This window comes from Pituophis catenifer, unplaced genomic scaffold (genome assembly GCF_029215685.1).
Source record: "Pituophis catenifer annectens isolate HBS135680 unplaced genomic scaffold, rPitCat1.0.hap2 SCAF_1, whole genome shotgun sequence".
NCBI classification, from domain to species: Eukaryota; Metazoa; Chordata; class Lepidosauria; order Squamata; family Colubridae; genus Pituophis; species Pituophis catenifer.
Genome location: NW_027256881.1, coordinates 47,204,457 through 47,226,319, shown reverse-complemented (window position 1 = coordinate 47,226,319; position 21,863 = coordinate 47,204,457). Strand labels below are relative to the sequence as shown.

The 21,863-nt window shown below is 38.7% G+C and overlaps 1 protein-coding gene across 1 annotated transcript in view; it reads left to right on the top strand.

Annotated features, from left to right (window-relative positions):
- Positions 1-21,636, top strand: part of PTPN14 (protein tyrosine phosphatase non-receptor type 14) — a 74,581-nt gene extending 52,945 nt beyond the window's left edge. Inside the window, exons 10-18 of the mRNA XM_070948969.1 lie at positions 175-232; positions 1,253-1,331; positions 3,163-4,649; positions 7,014-7,157; positions 7,971-8,189; positions 11,417-11,545; positions 15,852-16,083; positions 17,674-17,837; positions 21,508-21,636. Of these exons, the coding sequence (XP_070805070.1) occupies positions 175-232; positions 1,253-1,331; positions 3,163-4,649; positions 7,014-7,157; positions 7,971-8,189; positions 11,417-11,545; positions 15,852-16,083; positions 17,674-17,837; positions 21,508-21,636 (2,641 nt within the window). The remainder of the gene's footprint in view (positions 1-174; positions 233-1,252; positions 1,332-3,162; positions 4,650-7,013; positions 7,158-7,970; positions 8,190-11,416; positions 11,546-15,851; positions 16,084-17,673; positions 17,838-21,507) is intronic.
- The last annotated feature ends 227 nt before the right edge of the window (positions 21,637-21,863 follow it).

The window sequence follows — 21,863 nt, the reverse complement described above, 5'->3', positions numbered from 1 at the left end:
GCCTTTATAAATAATACACTCTATTTCTTTAGTACATATATTTTCATATTTGTTTCAAAACAGATAATAACTGCTGTTATGTAACAGTATTTTCATTCCACTTGCATAAGAATACATGTTCTGTATTTTACAGAATTACAGTGATTAAGAATCATTTCTATCTTTTCCCCACAGACAATCAAATTCTCCTCCCCCTATCAGACGGCGGCCCACATGGAGCAGATCATCTTTGGTAAATATCTTGCTCAAGAGACACGGAATACTCTAATGCTCTTCCAACTAGTTGTAATTACAAACAGTTGTAATAAACCGTTTTGTAAAAAGAGCCGTGGTAGCGCAGTGTTTAGAATGCAGTACTGCAGGTTAGTTCTGCTGACTACCAGCTGCCAGCAGTTCAGTAGTTCAATTCTCACCAGGCTCAAGGTTGACTCAGCCTTCCATCCTTCCGAGGTTGGTAAAATGAGGACCCAGATTGTTGGGGGCAATAGGCTGATTCTGTAACCTACTTAGAGAGGGCTGTAAAAGACTGTGAAGCGATATACAATAGTGGCCAAAATTGTGGAAACCTTTTGGGAAAAGTGTATTTTCTAAAACTAGTTAATAACACCACTTTTTTGAGAGAAATACCATAAAATTATATACCAATGGAAAGATAACTTAATCAAGAATGTAATGCAATAACTTTTATGAAAGATTTGCTATTAGAATAGCAGTTACAGTATAAAGAAGAAAAGTGAAACACGTAGGAAAAAGGAGATATACAAAAATTATCACCATAGAAAAAATGAGATAATACAAAAATTATCACCATGTCAGTTCATAGTTGGGTAACCTTTCGCATGAATTACGGCCTTACAGTGTCTTCCCATGGAGTAAACCAAGTCTTTTAGTTCTGCAGCTCTTATAATGTGAAACCAAGATTGAATGATTGCTTCTATTAACTGGGTTTTATTGCTGGGTCGCTTCTGACTAACAAGTTTCTTTAGTCGGCTCTATGGATTTTCACTTGGGTTAAGGTCTGGGCTATTCCCAGGCCATTCCAGCAGTGGAATATGATTATCTTGAAACTCCAAAAAAAAAAAGTGGTGTTATTAGCCATCAAACCTCAAAAATAAACTTTTCCCAAAAGGTTTCCACAATTTTGGCCATTACTGTATAAGAGTGCTATTGCTATTGCTATTATAGACAGATTACAAAAAAATGCTGTAAATAACTGTCCAATGTATATGTTTTATTTTACTTCACTTTTTAGCCAAGGCAGCACCCATTTATTATGCCTCCTGTGCATGTCCAATGTGGAGAACACTACACTGAAACTCACAATTCACAAGGTTAGTCATGGGAATGGGAATAATAACAACAACATCAGATACTACTTTTTAAAAGGAATTTACAATATCGAGATTTTTTGGTTTTTTTGCAATATAAGGATAGGCATTTTTTTCCATGAGGTTTCTATAACTTAGTCAATATTTGAGGAGGTCACATTCCTGCAGTCAGCTGAAGACAGGGCAGAATTAAATGACTTTCATCTTTGTTCAGTATATGCATCCTCTTTCTGAAATAGGTTTGCATCCAAGTTTTGCTTTTCCAAATCCAAAGATCTAGCTAGACTCAGCAGTCTCAGTGTTTGTATTTGGCCCCCTGGCCAGGTACATAGTCGATAATAGTTGCCGGATTGAAATGGAGCCTTTCTGATTTACAGCCGTAGTTCTTACCTACTGTGCAGTCATATCTCCCTTTCTCATGGAAGGTTACTGGTGATCTGGCTAATACTTGAACTGAACGGCAGAGAAAGTGAAGTAAGCAAGTAAATAATTCATTAATAAGAATTATTTAGCAAAGCTATTTCTAGAGTGTTAAAATCTAAAATTGCAGAGATAAAACGTATGTCTTGAAATGGTAACAGGCTAGTGGAAATAATAAAACAGCTCTGATTCCATCCTAAAGTTTGGAAATAGATGGTCGCTTTATTTTTGCTACAGTTTAGAAAAACTATCTTATGTTTGCCTTCATATCTCCCCTTAGAGAGTCCAAGGGAAAATTGGAGCATTTATTTATTTATTTTATAGTTTTTTTATATATAGAAGACTCTGGACAAACTATAACACTTGAAATTATAAAATCAGCTGTTGAAATAAATCAAAATTATAACAAGCAATCAATTCTTTCTCCAAGATGGGCACCAAAAAAACTTAGCTAGCCTTTGAAGATCTAAAAACTTCAAGAGAGCTTATTGACATCTGGTGGTCAAGAATGCCAGAATTTGGAAGCTATCACAGATAAGGCTAATCATTCATATTTGGTCTTCTGAGAACAAAAGTTCTTGCCAGTCTTGCCAGTTCTTGCCATTCAAATTTTTTTGAATGAATAGAGAACATCTGAAAGGAAATTATAAATATTCCCAGTTGAACATAAATACCATTATTCTTCTGAGCTTAGTCCCATCGACATGTTGATGAAGGTAAGTGAAGAGCAATACATACATCTTATCATGTCTCCTTTTTTTTGGATGTCATACTTCTGAATAAAACTACAGTCAGCAATACATGGTCACTATGATTCGACCCGGATTGTGGGGGCAATAAGCTGACTTTGTATAAAAAAAGAACACCGCTTGTGGCAGGAGCGAAAGCCCTACTAAGCAGGTATATACAAAAGTATGAAGGCTATTGCTTAACGCATTGTAAGCCGCCCTGAGTCTCCGGAGAAGGGCGGCATATAAATCCAACCAACATACATACATACATACATACATACATACATACATACATACATAGGAGGAAACTGTTTTTGAATGCATGGGTGGATAGATGGATGGATTGACATACAAAGCTTTCCCATTGTTGTGCATATTAGAATTCTGCACCAACAAGAATATTATTGAATAGTGGCAATAACAGTATTTATTCAATTCAAAAGACAATGATCCCAAGTTTCTGTGCTTGTTGGCATTGCTATTCCTAAATATGAGGAACTCCAAAACTGCATTAGATTTCTTTTTTTTACAGCCATCAATGATGAGACTTTGTTTATGCAGGTGGGACGGCTATGGCCAAAACTGAGACGTAACCCTAATAATGTTTTTAAATCACTTTTTCTATCTGTTACATAGCCTGTTCATTGTATTTCCCATTCATTTTCTACTTTTCTTACACACAGATAGCATTTTTCATGGAAATGAAGACATGTTTTACTATAGATCTCAGACAAGCTTGGACAGATGTGCAATGGACTTCAGCTATTTGAACGGCAGTGTCCCAAATGGCAGTGTGTGCAGTGCCCAAAGTATGAACTCTCTCAACCATTCGCAGAACTTCATTCAAGCTTCTCCGGTATCCTCCAACCTCAGTATCCCTGGAAGTGACATTATGAGAGCAGATTATATACCAAGCCATAGACACAGTGCAATAATTGTCCCTTCATATAGGCCAACTCCAGATTATGACACTGTAATGAGGCAAATGAAAAGAGGAGTGATTCACGCTGATAGCCAAAGCCAGTCTTTGAGGAACCTCAACATTGGGAACACTCATGTTTACAGCCAACCCACAGATCTTGTATACAGTCAACCAGAAATTCAGGAGCGACCTTATACCATTGCATATGGGCCTCAAGGCACTTATAAAAAACATGTGACTCCTTCTGAGCAAGTGAATCCCATGAATGCTTTGCAGGCAAAACCAACATCTAGTGCCATTTCCCATACAGTTAGCACTCCAGAGCTGGCCAATATGCAGCTCCCCAACAATCAAAGATGTGGCCCTGCACACGTACTGAAGAACTATCTTTTCAGGCCTCCACCACCCTATCCGCGTCCACGTCCTGCTACCAGTACACCTGACCTAGCAAGTCACCGCCACAAGTATGTCACTGGCAGTAGTCCTGACCTGGTCCCTCGGAAAGTGCAGCTTTCAGTGAAGACTTTCCAAGAGGATAGTGCTCCTGTCGTCCACCAGTCACTACAGGAAGTTAGTGAACCTCTTATGGCAGCCAAACATCATGCAGCCATCAACAAACGCCACAGTTTGGAAGTGATCAGTAATATGGTGCGTGGAATGGAAGCTATGGCTTTAAAAAGCCTGAATGCTCCCTTGCCACGCAGAAATACCCTACGCAATGAGATGCAGCCAGAGGAAGTGGTGCAAAGAGGGCATGAGGTTCAGCAGCTCCCTCATTACCATCACAAAAAGACTTTCTCTGATGCTACAATGCTGATTCACAGCAGCGAAAGTGAAGATGAGGAAGAAGCATCAGAATCTGTACCTTCCATGGCAGCCCTACATGAAAACATGGAGTATAGCGTTCAATTGCAAGCTGCCTTGGCTCGAATACCTAACAAACCTCCTCCTGAGTATCCTGGTCCCAGGAAAAGTGTTAGCAATGGAGCTCTGCGGAATGACCAGATGAGTAATGTTCCACGGGCTGTGTCTCGAGCCAAGGTGGTGAGACCGGGACCAGCCAGGACAATTAGCATATCTCGGACTGATCAGAGCATGATGAATGGATCTTCCCTTGGTCCATCAATCTCTGAGCCAGACCTCACAAGTGTCAAGGAACGGGTCAAGAAAGAACCGGTGAAGGAGAGGCCTGTGTCTGAAATGTTCTCCATTGAAGATAGTATCATAGAAAGGGAAATGAGGGTGAGTGTATTTTTCATGTACTTTAGGGGTATCTCAGAACGGTAACCAGAAGTTACAGTTGAAAATAAATATCTGCTATGTCATTAAAAAGAAGCCTCTTTCAAAGCTAGTTTAAATTAAGGGCATATGCCTCTGTTTGAACATATGGGCGATTGGGGGGTGGGAATCAGGTCCAATAATGTCTTTATTAATATGGAAGCCATATTAGGCCGGAAGGGGCTGGGTCGAGGTGGGACGGACGTTGATTGGAACATGTGATCGAAAGGGGAGAAGGGGGATGGTTTGGGGAGCTTTGAATTACTGCGGGAAAGCCCGGGCTTTTCAGATTCGGGATTTCCCAGGTGTGCCAGTTTACCTATTCTAGTAAAGAGAACTTTGGAAAATGCTGCTTCCGCGTCTTTACTGGGAGTTGGGGGTTTTCTGGAACGCTGACATTATCCCGAATCCCCCCTCCTACTTTCCCACACATAAGGAACTGGCAGCATTGAAGCTTCCGGCCTAATATGGCTTCCAAGGCTGACACTGCAATTGTAATCATATTGGTTAGAAACTTGAAGTCTTTCACTGAAGTGAGTAGCAAAATTGAAAAAGTTGGAAAGTTCTTAACTGTAGCTTTTAGAAAGTTTACATAAAAATCATTGAAATAGATAAAATGTTGTCTTGGATCATGTTCAGAGTCAGCATAAATATTTCAGAATACTTAAAATAGAAGACACTAGATTTCATTGATGCATAAGCCGATGTGATGTTTGAACTGGTAAGAAGATAGTAAGAGATTTGCTGGATCACATTAAAAACATGTCTAGTCCAACATTCTGTTGCTGTGGTTACTCATCCAGATGTCATGGGGAAATCTACAAGCAGGACATGGGTGAACCACACCATCTTACTTCTATTCTCCAGCAACTGATATTCAGGGATATCTTGTTCTGATTGTTGAAATAGTGAATAATCGTCATAGCTACTGGCCAGTGATAGCTATCTGCCCCCATTTTGGAAGCTATTCAAGTTGCTTGTCATTGTTATAGTTAATTCCCTAGTTTAAATATAGTCTGTATGAATAAATCTGTTTATTTTCTTCACCTGAAAGCAGACTCGCTGATAAGAACAGATATGTAGAATTGCTGATGTTCTCATATTTCCAGAGTGAACAAGAAATCCAACATCTAGATTACTCAGGCTGCTCAAGTTGACAGAACATTAATTTTATTTTCAAGTCAGGGTACATTTTTTTACCCAACCCCTCCCTAGTTCATCATTCCTTGGCTTTTGTTGTTTTCAGGTCATCCAGTAGTAACTAGGCATATTTTGGTTGTCTTTTGAAGATCTGGAAACTCCCCAGAAAGGTTTATGAAGTGTAAGGCTTAGGGGGCAATCAGAAGAACAGTTTCCCTTGAAGCTTTCAACATCAAGCCAGACCACCTAGATCTGAAATGCAGCCATTTATTACAGACTTGTAAGACAATTTTAATTTTAATAACTTTGTAAAGAGATTAGTCGAACCCTGAAAAATAGTGGAGAATTCTTTCAGGGCTACATATAAATCTATGAATAATATATTTGAAAGGTAGAATATTACCAGGCTGAAAGAAGGATAGCCAACATTTCATAATACTCCCTTACCTTCCCCCTTCCCCCATGAAGAATGCCCTTTTGTTAGTTGGGAGCAATCGAAAAATGTGCAGGAGCTTTCATGAATTCTGAGAGATGGCCTCACAAATGGCAAGTTAAGGGCATGTACAGTTTTTGAATCTAACAGAAATGGGCCATAGAGGGCAGGGGAGAAAGGGTTTTTTTTTTTTTTTTTGGTTTTTTTTTACATTTCACAGCTTTGCACATTTATACAACGCTTGCCTACTATGAACCTTTTCCAGTTGATCTTTTTGGTGGGATTGGGGTAGATGGGCGAGGAGTGATGTATTTTTATTCAGTTTATATTTAATGGAGCTCATTGTTTTAATTTCAGCATGACAACATCATTTAAAGAATATTAGCAATCTGGGGGTTATATCTGATTTTTGTAGTTTTCTTGGCTAGCTCATTTTTTGTTGCTCATTCTGTGGCTAACATTTACATTTGACGGAGAGTATGAAAGAGAGAAAGGACTGCCTCGGATGACAAGTCCTCTGTATTGTGAGACAGTTTCTTTGAAATTAAAATTCTGCATTCATGTCAGAATATTATCTCCTTCCCCCAAGGAAATAATAGGAAGTTTAGGAGATGCATTTGGGTTTGTTCTGCTAATGACGATCATCTGCACTCCTCAGTTGGTGTTGTAGATTTTGTGGGAGATTAAAACGACATTCCAACATTCTGCTGGCATTGTTTCTAATCATCCTGAGATGAAAGCATGCCTTTTCTTGCCAAAAGTATCTAGAGAAACAGAAGATGGCAGGCCTGGAAGCCCAGAAGAGGCCCTTGATGTTGGCAGCACTCAATGGACTCTCAGTTGCTCGAGTTCCAGTGCCTGAGGATAGCCAAGATGAAGGAGCCAAGGTGCCAATGGATGAGCGGGTAAGAATAGGACTTGCAAAACAAAGCAGATTTTTTTTTTCTTTTGCGGGGGTGGGTGGATGGGTGGAGAGGTTGTCAGCAATGGTCATTCTTAAATATTTTATTTAAAAATACTTGGACAGTAGTATACTATACCCTTGTTAATGGTAAAATTGGGATAATATGCATGGGATCACCAGTGCAACATGGGAAAAAATATTAGGACCATGCTAAGTCATGAAATTTAGGGATGCGGTGGCTCAGTGGCTAAGACGCTGAGCTTGTCGATCGAAAGGTCGGCAGTTCAGCAGTTTGAATCCCTAGTGCCACGTAACAGGGTGAGCTCCTGTTACTTGACCCAGCTTCTGCCAACCTAGCAGTTCGAAAGCACGTAAAAAATGCAAGTAGAAAAATAGGGACCACCTTTGGTGGGAAGGTAACAGCGTTCCGTGCGCCTTTGGCATTTAGTCATACCGGCCACATGACCATGGAGACGTCTTCGGACAGCACTGGCTCTTCAGCTTTGAAACAGAGGTGAGCACCACTCCCTAGAGTTGGGAACGACTAGCACATATGTGCAAGAGGAACCTTTATCTTTACCTTAGGTCATGAAAGTCTTGCCCATGAATTAGTCCATGAATAGTTTTATTTGTCCCTAAACAACAGAATGCTTTTATCCTTCCTTACCTTTCAGTTGCTAGTGGTAGCATAGGTAGCTCCTTCCCCTTTGATAGTATATCCTCAAACAACTGTATGAGGATGAATTAAAGTAAAGAACAAGTTGGAACAGCCTTTTAGATAAACACTCTCTTTTCATTTATATCTTTATGGTAGTGCAAAACCTTGAGGAGGAAACTGGAAGAGGGGATGGTGTTCACTGAGTATGAGCAGATTCCAAAGAAGAAGACAGACGGAATTTTTACCACTGCCACTCTCCCTGAAAACGTTGAGCGTAATCGTGTCAGAGAAGTCATTCCATACGAAGAGAATCGAGTGGAGCTGGTACCCACCAAAGAAAACAATACGGGCTATATCAATGCATCACACATAAAGGTAATGATAGGGAAAACGAGCTGTGTACGGTGAAAAGAATTGTGGCTAAAAGAAGTTGACATGAACTTGGATGAGCAAAGTGCTCAGACCTTGCTGGTTGGTTACAAAGGCAACCTCTTGGCCTCAGTAGCTAACAAGTAACCCACCCCATTGTCACTAGGTTGCAATTGTCATCCAGGATTTATGACACCTGAAAAAGAATATAGGAAAAAAATCAAAATTTAAACCTATCCCTTTGAAGAGTAATCACTTGGTTTCATTTGGGGCCCACACATAGATACTCAAGATCATACTATAGAGTTGTTTAAAAAAGACTTGACCAAGTCAATATACTGTCCACAGTATTTTGTACATATTGTACAAAATATGTATGGTGTGGAATAAAACCTGCAAATAATACATGTTTTTTTTTTAAAAAAAGATCGTACTATTAAAATCAGCAAAATGTAATTTTAAGCAAATCAAGCAAATGATTTTGTTGCTATATCCCTAATTTATGTGGGGGAAGACAGTGATTGCTTCAGGGCAGTGAATGAGCCTGTGGCAGGGAAAATTCCAGAATCAGTGATGTTATCTGGATTCTATTTCATTGAATATCTAAGAGTACACTAGTACAGAGAAGCTTTTTAATGTAAATTCATATCATTAGTTGGAATAGGCCTAAAATGTATGCTATAGAATCAGGCTTTTTGAAGACTTCTGCCTTGTGCTCTTAAAAGTTTTGAGGTTTAGTGGATGGTTGCTTCCAATCTGATTGACTCCATGATGGTCTTTTCCCAGAGTTTCTCTTCTGCTTTCTATTCTGGTTGTTGTTGTTGTTGTTGTTGTTGCCAAACAGAGAACCTTTTTATTTCTTCAAACTCCAATGCAGTGATGCTGCATTGGAGTCTGCAGTGATCCAATGCTTTGATTTTATTTCTGTTGTTTTCTTTTCTGCTATTAAAAGGCCTTATTTATTGCACTGGCAAACTCCGCTTTAAGACTATTTTCGTGTTCTTATTTGATCTCAATTTTAACATTTTATGTGAGCTGCCAATGCATCTGTGTATAGAAATCCATGGATTGAGGAAATAACTGGCATCTTCAGTTGATTTTAGATTACAATCCAAATCATCCTTCGATCCTGACTTGGCTTTATTCTTGCTTTTGTTCTGCAATCTGAATCTGAAACAGCTGAACATATGCAAAAGAAGTTGATTTAAAGGCAGTGTTTATGGCTTTTCTTACCCTACTGTATTTTCAAAACAACCCTGCACGAAACCTAAGAGTATGGCTAGGGCAACATTTTCAAAGTGAACCTCTTGGCCTTATTGTATAACTGATAGTGACACTGAAAATCATTTCTAGAACAAAAGAGTTTAGAAGAAAATTTTCTATCTAGTGGTTTGTTGTCTTGCTATGTTTTTTTTTAAAAAAATGAATACATCTATTTATAATGATAACTTTTCATTTTGGTCCAAATAATTTTTAGTTCTAACTATACTTCCTGAAAGACATTTCTCTTGAGTTCCAAGAGCTGTTTGATCATAATTTGCAATACTAAAACCCCTTGTTGAGTTAAAAGCCTTCTAAAATCAGAATCCTATCAGATTTCTGCCAAAAGACCTGGTGGCAAGAAGATATTGGGTACTTTTGGCACAATCTGCCTTAGCCTGGATGACTGATTACTGAATGGAACATTTTTCATCCATCTATGGGAGGAGAAATTGTTTGGGAAGGCATAATTTCACCCCATCAGGTGGCAAGGGCCAAGAAGAATTCTCCCTAGCCAGTTTTAAAACCTCATATTTCATCTGGTATATCAGTATTGGACATGCACACATTGTTCTGTAGCACATGTCGGGGCATGTGCTGATCTGTAGTCATATACAACTCTGTGTGTTGCCAGTACATTTCTTTCCTGCACTCCAAGTGGCTGAGGCAGAAGCCAAGCAGATGTTCTTTTACTCAGAAGGTGAAACTCCATCTGCAATGTTTTTTTGCTTCATTTACACAGCAAGTGATTTTCTCCCAGTTACCAATATCTAATATAGCTGCAGTCAGGATAATATTATTCCTCCATCTTCCTATTCTTTCACTCTTGACTGTTTATGGATTTTTATTCCAGCCTTGTTCCAAGTAGTTGAAAATGGGCCTTTGAATTGTAACCAAAGCTGAATTCCCTTAATAGTCTGATAAGAGTTATTCTACTCCTCTGCCAGTCTTGGTTAGGTTGTCTGCCTTTTTTATACTTTTAATATAAAGTCCAGGTTGCTGAAATTACACACATTCTATCCATATGTTCTAAATCAGTGTTTCTCAACCTTGATAGCTTAAAGATGGGTAGCTTGAAGATGGGGATTCTGGGAGTTGAAGTCCACCCATCTTCAAGCTTCCAAGGTTGAGAAACACTGTTCTAAATAATCTCAGTTGTCAGCATGTTTACTTTTTTTTTTTAAAACCACCATCAATGTACCATCTTTGAGCTCTCCCTTTTTAAAGATTGACTAAGACATACAAGCGCTGAATTTTTCATCTCTGGGAAATAAACATACATTATCAGATGGAACATAGGCCACTGGAAACTCCATGCAGATCAGGGGTGGTATTCACTTACCTTTGCTACCTGTTCGCAAATAGAAGTGTGCTCGCTTTGCTTGCGCGTACCACCTCTGCGCATGTGCAGGACCTTCTGCACATGCGCAAAGCATCAAAAACGGAATGTGATGATGTCCGGGCGGGTGGGCGGAGCCTCCCGCAGCCGCTGCTACCGGTTCGCCTGAACAAGACAGAAACGGCTGAATAGCACCACTGATAAAGATGCAATTATAGATGCAAAGTAGAGTCATAGAATGGCACTACAAGTGACATAAGCAGACCATTTTTTTTTTATCAGAATATTTATCTTGAAAAAATATTAGAATGGGGAGAGATGACGAGACAATATTTCACAGGAGAATCAGAAATAAGAAGTGGCTTCATTTCTAGACAGACACTTTTCTTCTGGCCCTAGGTTATATTTTGTTGGTTTTGCTTTCAAATGTATATTTCCATCAAAGCTAGGCTAAGAGTATTCCAATTACTTAAATATTGCTAATACATAGAACTTCTACTTTGAATTAATAGATAGAAACATACACTTGATTTGGTGTCCAGCCTTAAGAAGAGCAAAGATGGGTCGATCAGCTCAGCATGTTATAAGTACCCATAGGAGAATTGAAAGTAATTCCTCTCTCTCTTCTCTCTAGGTGACAGTAGGTGGAGAAGAATGGCACTATATAGCTACACAAGGACCTTTGCCTCAAACATGCCATGATTTCTGGCAAATGGTGTGGGAGGAAGGAGTCAATGTGATAGCCATGGTGACAGCAGAAGAGGTATGTAACAGGACAGGAAACATCTGCAGTGGAACACAAACAAAAGCTTCCCAGCCAGGAAAAAAGTTTCCAAGGGAGGTGGACTCTACTGCATTTGAGATCAGGCTGAGCCGTGGCTTAAGTGAGGTGTTAAAAGCTCTGGCCATTTCCCAGGCTCATATGCTCTCCTCTCTTCCTCTCATGAAGCCAAGAAGAAAAGTTAGGAAAAGGTGAACTGTGAGATCCATGCCTTAGGCATGTTTTCCTTCCTCCATCCAGAGATGTCCCAAGGAGTTACAAAAGTGTCATTTTGAATGTGACAGAAGGAAGACCATTTTAAATACATGCTGCAGAGAAACCACAATCATTACACAAAGAGCAGTTAAGGTATCAACAGTATGAAACAATAAGCCATTGAGCAACATGGCTAATATGGAAATGAACCCAGGATATGTTATTTCTAAGTCAGCACTAATTATTACCCAATAGAGATTTCAAAAGAATCCTAGTAACGCTGGGGCTGAGTGAGAGCAATTTATATCTTGTTCAGTATTATCATTATGTAGAATATTTTAGTATGGTGAACCTTTGCTTCTGGAGAGAAAGGGGGATATAAAATAAAAAGAAAAACTACAGCCTTGCGATTAGCTATGCTAGTGTAGACTAATCGGGGTTGCAAAAGAAACCAACTGGCTCACTGATAACTCAGAAGATGATCTTTAATTCATTCATTTGAGCTGACCACTGGCCACATTGATTTTAATACACACACACACACACACACACACACAGAGAGAGAGAGAGAGAGAGAGATGTCTGTCTCTGTCTATCTACACATATACACACAACACACAAATTATAGGCTTCCATTGACTTTGGGCAGCTTACAATTAAAAAATACAAAGGACAAAAAGAAATCATGAACAGAAACTGCATAAAACCAAACCAACCAACCCCCCTAAAAACCAAAACTATTAATCAGGGTTCAACTTTTAATCAAGGCCAGATCTTTAGTAGCTTCCTGAACAACGTTGGGCTGGGAGCCATCCCAGCAGATAACAGGAAAAAAGGCAGATTTCTGAATTCCACAAGATCACACTGCTTGATCAACGAAACAAACATTGACCAGAAGTGTGCCTACTGTACCCAATCTTAAAAAAAAAATAATTAAGAATTTTAATTTCAATGCTAAAAACTAAATACAAATTAAACTTGGCAAAAGAGAAGATTCTGTCCAATCTCATAGGACAGGCAAAAACAACCCTAAAGCAAATAACTAGGCTCTATGCCATGAATTTAATTCCTTTTCTTCTTCTTTTTTCAAATCTTGGAACACGTCTTCCTCTGTGGATTTGTTCTCTCTCTTTTGATCAGCTTGCCCTCTGTTATAGAAAGAACTGTTCTGCGGCAGGCCCGGGTTTTATCCTGCATACCGTTGAGGGAGGGGTGCCTAAATGGTTATGCGTGTGTGGTTTTTGTGCTGTAGGAAGGTCTCTCTGAAATAACGTGCTTGTCTTTGCTGGCCCTTTACTCTTCGGTTTTGTTTTGTTTTAAATCCTTTGAACTTCTGCCTAGGATGACTCAACCATTACAACCTTGTTTGTAACATTCTAGCTCCATTAGAAGATTGCAGCATGCCAAACAAAGCAAACAGAATTCCAGTGAATTCTGAGAATACAAAGCCGCTCTTATTTGAAAAGAATGACATTCTCAGCTCATCCAAGGCCACCTCTGCGTACTAGAATCCTTATCAGCTGCAAGGAGCCCAGAAGCTGTTGTTCCTGTATAAAAGTATCAAGTGGGGGTGGAAAAATAATCTGCTGTTCCATGCCAAGCAAAACAGATAATCCCCAAACTGTACATTGCATTGTAAAACTGGCACGCACCAGCAACCAGCAGTCTGAATCCAGTTCAGATGCATGGATTTTACAGGCACAGAGGGTCAGCTGTTCTCTTCCCGATCATTCCCATTTTAAACATTTACAGCTATCAGCTGTTCAGAAGGGGGAGCAAGAGTCCATTAAATGCACCGTTACAGAATAATTGGGCCATGGAAAAAGTTGCTTTCTAAGCAGCCATAGAGAACAGGACAATCTTAGGAATCAGACTGTGATTATATGTATATACGCTGTTGCAACCTTTTTAATGAGGCAGGGAATCTTTGGAATCCCAAGATAGTAGAAATGTCTACATAATAATTGCAATGGGAATTCATACTATGCTGAAATTTGTTTTTTCTTTAAATGAACACAAGTTACAATGTAGACCTATGAATTCATGATAGAAAGTCTTTAACAACACACTTTGTTTGTGGCTACTGTATATTACAGAATCTAAACATATAGAAGTGTAATCTTAAGGGTACGGAGCAATCTCGGAGCATTTGATTCATTCTCTCAGTATCCTTATACCTGTCTCTTAATTTCCTGGGCTCCTCCTGCAAAACGCTCCAGATATTTCTGACAGCCTTCTGAATGGACTTCTTCAGGAAGTCTCTTAGGAACAAAAGGAAAGGTTGACCTTTCATACCTTATTTTATGATTCTTTTGGCAGTAGGTGGAGGAGATGACACCCAAACGGGATCAGTTTGCATTGTGGTCTTTTCAGTTTTTGAATACCTTGTAGGTTCATGACATAAAGCACGCTTGATCTACAGTTCTTGATTTACCCTATAAAGCTATTTTATCTAGTTTTTTGTTGGATTTTTTTTTTAGAGTTGTTTCTTAGTGTAATCTTTCTTCAATGTAAACTCTATTGGCAGTTGGAACAAACTTGTAAGGATTACTGTTCTGGAAATCGTTTTACTAATTCGTATTTTGGTAATATTTGCAGAGAGGCTTCTCTTCTCCAATGGTAGCATAGAAACGCTGCGTGCGTGCATGTGTGCGTGCATGTGCAGTGTGTACATAGTGTTTGTTTAAAACATTTATATAGCCATCCATCTTTCAGCCAACTCTGGGCGGCTCTCAATCAAAAACTTAAAGACATATCAAATTATTTTAAAAACGCTAAAACACAACCAGTTAAAACATAAAGCATCATGTCCCTTGTCTATCAGTTCATATCTGCATCTACCAATCTGATCCTTCTCTTCCAACCTACTGAAATTCTGTGACTTTGCTTCTTCTAATGCTAACGCAAACTGAATCCTGGAAAGGGAGGAATAATTGTAGTGATAATGCATTGGGTGAAATCTGTCCCTCCTCTCCTAGTCCACTCTGTTGCTTGCATAGAGTTCCATGGAACCCTAGTCACCTCTGACTGTTTATGTGCTATCAAGTCAGTATTAACTCTCAGCGACTACACAGATTGAGTTTTTCCATCCTTGTTGGTCTTTCAGGTTTTCCAATGGTGCACTCAGTGCCATTGTCCATCCAGGTTCCTGCTGGTTGTTCTCTTCTTCTCTTTCCTCCCACCTTTCCCTTTCCCAGTATTAGAGCCTTTTCTAGAGAGATGGTCTTAGCATAATGTGTTGGAAGTGGGATAATTTGAGTCTGTTCATTTGTGTCTTGAGTCAGATCTCTTGAGTTGAGTTGTCCATTCATTTATTTGTTTGTTAACTTGGCTATCTATATTATTATCGGGAGTCTTTTCCAATTCCTGAAGTTCAAAAGCATTCATACTTTTTCTGTCTTGCTTCTTCAAAGTTCACATTTCTGATTATCAGACAAGTTATTGAATACAGAGTCTATTGTGTATAGAGGGGCATATGTTAATAGTCTTGTGCCGGAGCACATGTGTTTTATAGATCTTGGATGCTGCAAAATTAGTTGTCAGGGGTTAGGGTTAATCATTCATTCATTCATTCATTCATTCATTCATTCATTCATTCAATCAATTATTCAATTTCTATTTAATTCAGTTTCTATTTCAACCTGAATGTCTTCTCAGAGATCATGCCAAATATAAACACAAGATTTGTATTTTAGTAATTATATCCAATAAAGGTAGAATTTGTGAATTGTCATAAATTTATGCCAATTTAAAAATATTATAGGTTAGTCAACAGTGAGACAAAAGTAATGGTGGTATATGCAGCATTGAATGGCTGTTTAACACATTGATTTATCCTATCCTTTCTCCAAAGAAGTCTGAACAGCAGATGGAATTTTCCCCATAGCTCATGTTACTTGCATTACAAGGCTGTAAGCTAAAAAATAATAATAATCCACAACTATCCAGTGAATTGAATGGGGAGTTGAATCCAGGTGATTCTAATCTTATTCTGACATTGCAACACATATCATGCCAACCTAATACTTGATCGGTTCTTTCGTTTCAGGGATTGTTGCTAATTTTGTTTCTGTTTCCATTGGGAATGGGGTAGGAAAGAGGAAGAACCAAAAGCCACCGTTATTGGCCCAAACTTGGCTCAAAACATAACTCAGCCACTTATGGGAAATTCAAAGTGACCACCAAATTCCGGACTGTTTCTGGTTGCTATGCTACAACGGGCCTGAAGGTCAAGCACCTATTGTTAGGACAGGAGAAGACTGTGTGGCATTTACAGTACACCAACTGGCCGGATCATGCTTGTCCAGGAGAGCAAGACTTCCTTTGTAAGCTTTCCTACATGTGAATGTAATGGCAACTGTGTTTATTGGAGCTAGGGGAGGGGGGAGGGAGAGCAGAAAAAGAGGACTGTTAAGAAATGTTTATGAAGAAAGATAACAAATAGATGACCATTGCATTTTCTTGATGAAATGAATCCTATTATTTTACAAAAATAAATGCAATAACCTAACAGAATTCATTTTGTTGAGAAAACAATGATGAATGAATTCTGCATATGAATATTGAATATTCTACAATGACCGTAGAATACCTAAATAGTATTCTTATGTGCTTGTCACGATTTCCCAAGGTTTTGCTTGGATTCTCTTATGTCAGTGTTTTGCAAACTCAGTAACTATAAGATACGTGGTTTTCAACTCTCAGAATTCCCCAGCCAGCATGCAACTCCATTTTTGGTTGTTGAAGTTCATACATCTTAAAGCTGTCAAGTCTGAAAAATACTGTCTTAGATTAACTTCAGGATTAGAGGGAAAACACACATAATAAGGCTCAGCAGCTGGTTTTCTAATCTGATTCTCCCAAAGAGAGGAACTCAGATTCTACACTTCAACATTTAGAATACATAGTTGAATTGATAACGTCACTTTAAAGAACTTATCTTACTCAAAAGTGCTGACCATACACAGAAGTGGTTAACTTCTCAGAATCTGTAGCAAAAGATTCCACACTGACTGTGTAATGTGCAGAGTTATTATGAAGTTGTTCTCTTGAGAGCAGTTGCCAGGGATTGCATACAGTGGCATTTGATGGGCTGATGATCAGATTGCTCTGAAATACTTTACTGTCTACATTATAACATTTTAAGAACCTATTTGGATACAGAAGACTCGCCACTAGAGAGCTTTGCCTCCAAAATCCGTAAAGTAGCTGAAACAATTATATGAAGGACATAACATCCTTCCTCTCTTCCCCTTCTGCATTCAGCAGCTCTTAAAGCTGAATCCTTGAATAGGACTAAGCAGTCTTGTGCCTTGTTTAACATCACAGATCATTGTTGTTAAAGATTCTGTCTTTAACAACTATGGTACAGCTAAGGGCAAACCTGCTGTTTGCTTGTTTTGCTATTCAGACTTTTCACTAGGCCTAAAAACGATACCTGGAAGACAAGAGTAGGGCAGAAATACTTGAAATTCAGTCACAATTTGCAAGGTAAGGAAAGGGCCAGATGGATGGCCCCTTCCCATTAGATAGTGCTCCAGCAGGCATGTTTCTGGGGAAACTTGCTGTTGTTCTGATCCCAGCCTGTTAATCGCAGGAATTGCTGTAAGTAATGTCTACAGTCATCTGCTTCAGGGACCTTGGGATTTGCAAAGGGTGGAAGAGTATATGTGTGGGTATTTTTTTAAACAGCTGATTAATTTAAAGTCCCAAGTAGTAATCGACACCCTGCTGGCACTTACTGCATTCAGTGCAGTTTGCTGTCTAGAGGCCAAATAATTAGTGTTTCCTAGGAACTGTAAATGATCATAATTTAAAAGGAAACTTGCTCCCCTCAACCTACTTGCTATAGTTTATGTAAAACTGCAATAGATTTGGGAAATGTACTTTTTTTTTTGTTTATTCTTACCTTGCAGCCTATTTGGAAGAGATCCAGTCAGTGCGCCGTCATACCAACAGCATTCTGGACAGCACTAATAATTGCAACCCTCCAATTGTTGTGCACTGTAGTGCTGGAGTAGGGAGGACAGGTGTGGTTATTTTGACAGAGCTTATGATTGGCTGCTTGGAACACAATGAGGTAAGTGAAAGGGTCTTCCTGAAGTTATACATTTCTTCCTGAGAAGAGGTGCAATCCAGGGAGTGCCACTGCAGGGTGAAGTATAAATGTATGCAGGAAAAGGTCCACCAATACTAAAGGAGTCATCGTATTACACTGCCACAAAAGCAACACTGTTGTAGGTCCTTAAAACTAACAAATGTGAATTATGTAAGCAGATGGGATAATTGGAATACATTTCTTATTGTGGCAGGAGCCTCAGTCAGCAATAAACATAGTTTATACACACTGGACTATGCATCTGCAAACTCACACAGAGACATGAAAAAGAAATGAAGCTTAATGCCAATGGAATGCAAAAAAGGGGGGGGGGAGATCTTTGTAAAACTCAAGATAAGTAAATTGACCGTTCAGAACAACAGCCATTGGTAATGATCCAGCCATCCCAGTAAAGTATGCTAATTAACATCTGTAGTGGAACAGAAAACAAATGTCTCCACTCAAATTTAAATGGAGGGAAACTTCTTAATTAGTTCTAGTTCAGCAATTTCATGGTGGAGTCTCCAAATCCCAGCTTGTAGTACAATGAGGAAAAGAGACAAATCTCCTTCTCTCCATGAATAATTTTGCATGTCCCATCCCCCACTTGCTTTTTTTCAAGATTAAAAAAAAAAAAGATTTGAAAGCACACTGTCCAATATTTGTCCCTGTCCTCTCAAGTGGTTTTGAAGCTTGGCTTGGAGAACAAAGATATTGTCAAAGATTTGTTTTTGCAGCAAATACGAAAATTAAGACTGAAAGTCAAACAGTCAGCTATTAAGAGTTGGGTTGAGCCCTGCAAGTCCAAACTAGCCTGCATTTTTTTTTCTTGCTTAGATTGAACTATGTTCTAACTAGCTTAGCAAAGCAAAGGAATTTAGGCTGCTGTTGATCAAATTCCACACAGCAGCATTCTTTGGTAAAGTTTGAAAGTTAACAAAGTTGAGAAGAAGAAAACTGAGATCCTTATCTGTACTTGTTTAAAAAAGAGAGAGCAATCTGATGGTTCAAATAAAATGTGTTTTATAGGACCTGGTAGAGGAAGGGTACTCAACTGAAAGTCCCAAGGCAACATTACCTCTAATAGTTTTCTATATTTTCTAGAGTCCCTCTGAACTGTAATACTTAAATTATAGTGACAAAAAACTGAAATTTTAAACTTCATTGGGAGCAATAGTACTGAGTGGCACAGTGACCTAGTGGTGAAGACGCTCACATCCCATTCGGAAGGTTGAGCATTCAATCTGGGTAGCAGCAGATGTTTCTCTTCTAGGGTGCAAAAAAAATCTGCTGTGAAATCCGCATGGTGTGGGGAAGGGCATCTGGCTAGTAAACTCTCAGCTCCATCCAGTTGCCCTGACTCTACCCCGAATTAAACTCCATGAAAAGGGAGTTTATTGGGAGCATGAATACTAATTGTGTTTAATTTACAGTAAATTTAACAAATCAGATTTGAAGTTTTGTATTATCAGATTTCAGCATACTACTCAAAGTAGCTTTTCACCCCAACATAGATAAAAGTATATCATGATGCTATTCAAGCATGAGTGCCATCAATGAAGATCAACATGAATTGGCATTATATATGCTGAACTTTTTTGAAGTCTCTACGTGATGGGAATAGCACAGGGAAAGAACTGTGCTACTTACAATAATCATAGAAAGTTAGAATTGGAGTGAATTTTAAATCAACTACTCCAACCCTTTCTCCAGTACAGGAGTTCCCTAATACAGTTTCATTGTTGAACAGCTCTTATCATTGGGATATTTTTCTGATATCCAGTCAAAATCTGCATTATCCATTCAGCTCACTGCTTCTTGCCTTCTAAAGGCAAGAGGCATGGCTTAGGACCTGGCTACTTACGGGACCGCCTACTGTACCACAAACAGCCTCCCACCGGCCGGTACGCTCCCATAGCCTCCCACCGGCCGGTACGCTCTCATTGAGGGGGGCTCCTCCAGGTGCCATCAGCCAAACAATGTCGACTGGCGACCCCTAGGGGGAGGGCCTTCTCTGTGGGGGCACCTACTATCTGGAACGAGTTCCCCCCGGAGATACGGAGGATCTTGGATCTGCGCACTTTCCACCGTGCTTTGAAGACACTCCTATTCCAGCAGGCCAGCCTGGCCTAATTTTCTCCCCTTCTTTTAAATTTTTAAATTGAAATTTTAATTCGTTTTAAATTATTGGGAGTTTTAATTGTCTTGGACAAAAATTATTTAATTGGGTTTTAATCATATTTTTTAACTTTTATATTTATGTGTTTTGTGCCTGTTCACCGCCCTGAGTCCTTCGGGAGTAGGGCGGTATACAAATTTAATAAAATGAAATGAAAAATGAAATAGAGAACACCAAACAAGTTTACTACATCTTCAGTAAGACAGTCCTTCAACTGTCCTATTTGAAGACAACTATCTCATATCTCTATTGTAAAACACGGTCAAATTTAGGTAGAATAACAACTTCTGAAATTTGTTCTTTATTGGAACAAATTAACTAAGGAAATACCTTTATCAGGGAAACAAAGGAACATCAGTGGCAAATGAATGCAAAAATACAAATATTGAAACCAGTTAAGAACTGCTTTTCATAAAGAACAAACTGCACAAGGAAACTTCCCTCTTCATAGTAAGACTACTGCCTGTAACCCCAATTATGGCTCCCAATGTTTTTTTTCAAACTTTCAAAGCAAATATTAAAGATGGCTAAGGGCTGCAGAGGATAGGGAAATGATGCTATCCTGCTTCTGCCAATGAAAGAAGTTCTATCAAGATAAAAAATAAACCGGGATGTTGAAGTTTATATTTGTGCTTTGATCATGCTAGAATATAAATATTCTAAAGCATCTTTATGTATTCAATTTTACTGGGTTGTATAGAACCCTCTGTGCAACTGCTATCAGCACCTCTTAGCTTTTGCGATTCTTTGGTGAAGAGGGTCCAGAGGAAAAATGGTGTAAAAATATTTATGCAGTCTTCTTCCTATATTTGCCTCACTAATGGTTGCCAGGCAGTAAGACTGGAGTTCTAAATATATCTTGTTAAGCATCATTCTAATAAGTTGTCTTTAGATGTCTTTTTGAACTTAACTGACACATTTTTAAACAATCAGAATGGCCATTCTGAGGCTATGTTAATTATTGGATTTATATTAGTTGCAGAATATGAATTGAACCATTTCTTTTCTTGCCTTGACACAGATAACAATCCTCTATAACAAATAATTGCTAGTAATCTCAACAATTCACTCTTCTTATTTTTTTCTTTCACATGAAAACTCTTCCCATGACTAAAGAAACATCTTATGTGTCTCTGATACAATTTAGAGCACAAGAGAAATGAAACTAAATGGGCCTCTAATCTATAGAGAAGGAGAAGAATGTTGTCCAGTTTAATTTTAGGTTGATACTTCCCAAGTTGGTAAGCAAACCTGGACTTAGTTGTTCTTCTGTATTTACATTTATCCTACTGTTGTGATTCCCAGAAAAAAAGAAAGCCACTAACTGATACAGCAATGGGATTTAATGGTGCAGAATAAGAATTAAAAAGAGAGATTTGAAGAAAGCAAATGCAACAGTTGTATGATTCCTACATTGTTTTGTTTAGCTCTACAATGATAATATTGCTATGAGTTTTCTCTTCCTCTTTGCAGAAAGTAGACGTTCCAGTGATGCTTCAACACCTGAGGGAACAGAGAATGTTCATGATCCAAACTATCGCACAGTATAAATTTGTCTACCATGTCCTCATCTTATTTCTACAAAATTCCAGGCTCATTTAACATCTTCAAAAGAGACACTGCATCTTTTCATTCACTTATTTAGACAGCCTTTTTTGGTTTGGCTGAGAATCACCCTACTACAAAGCTGCTTGCTTTGCAGTATTTTGTGACGCCTGATCAAAATTGCTTCAATGATAAGGACACTTTGTTCTTCTTGCAGATGATTTTATATGAGATAATTTATTTTTTTTTAATGATGTGTGAACTTTCTTAATTGGTGGAACATA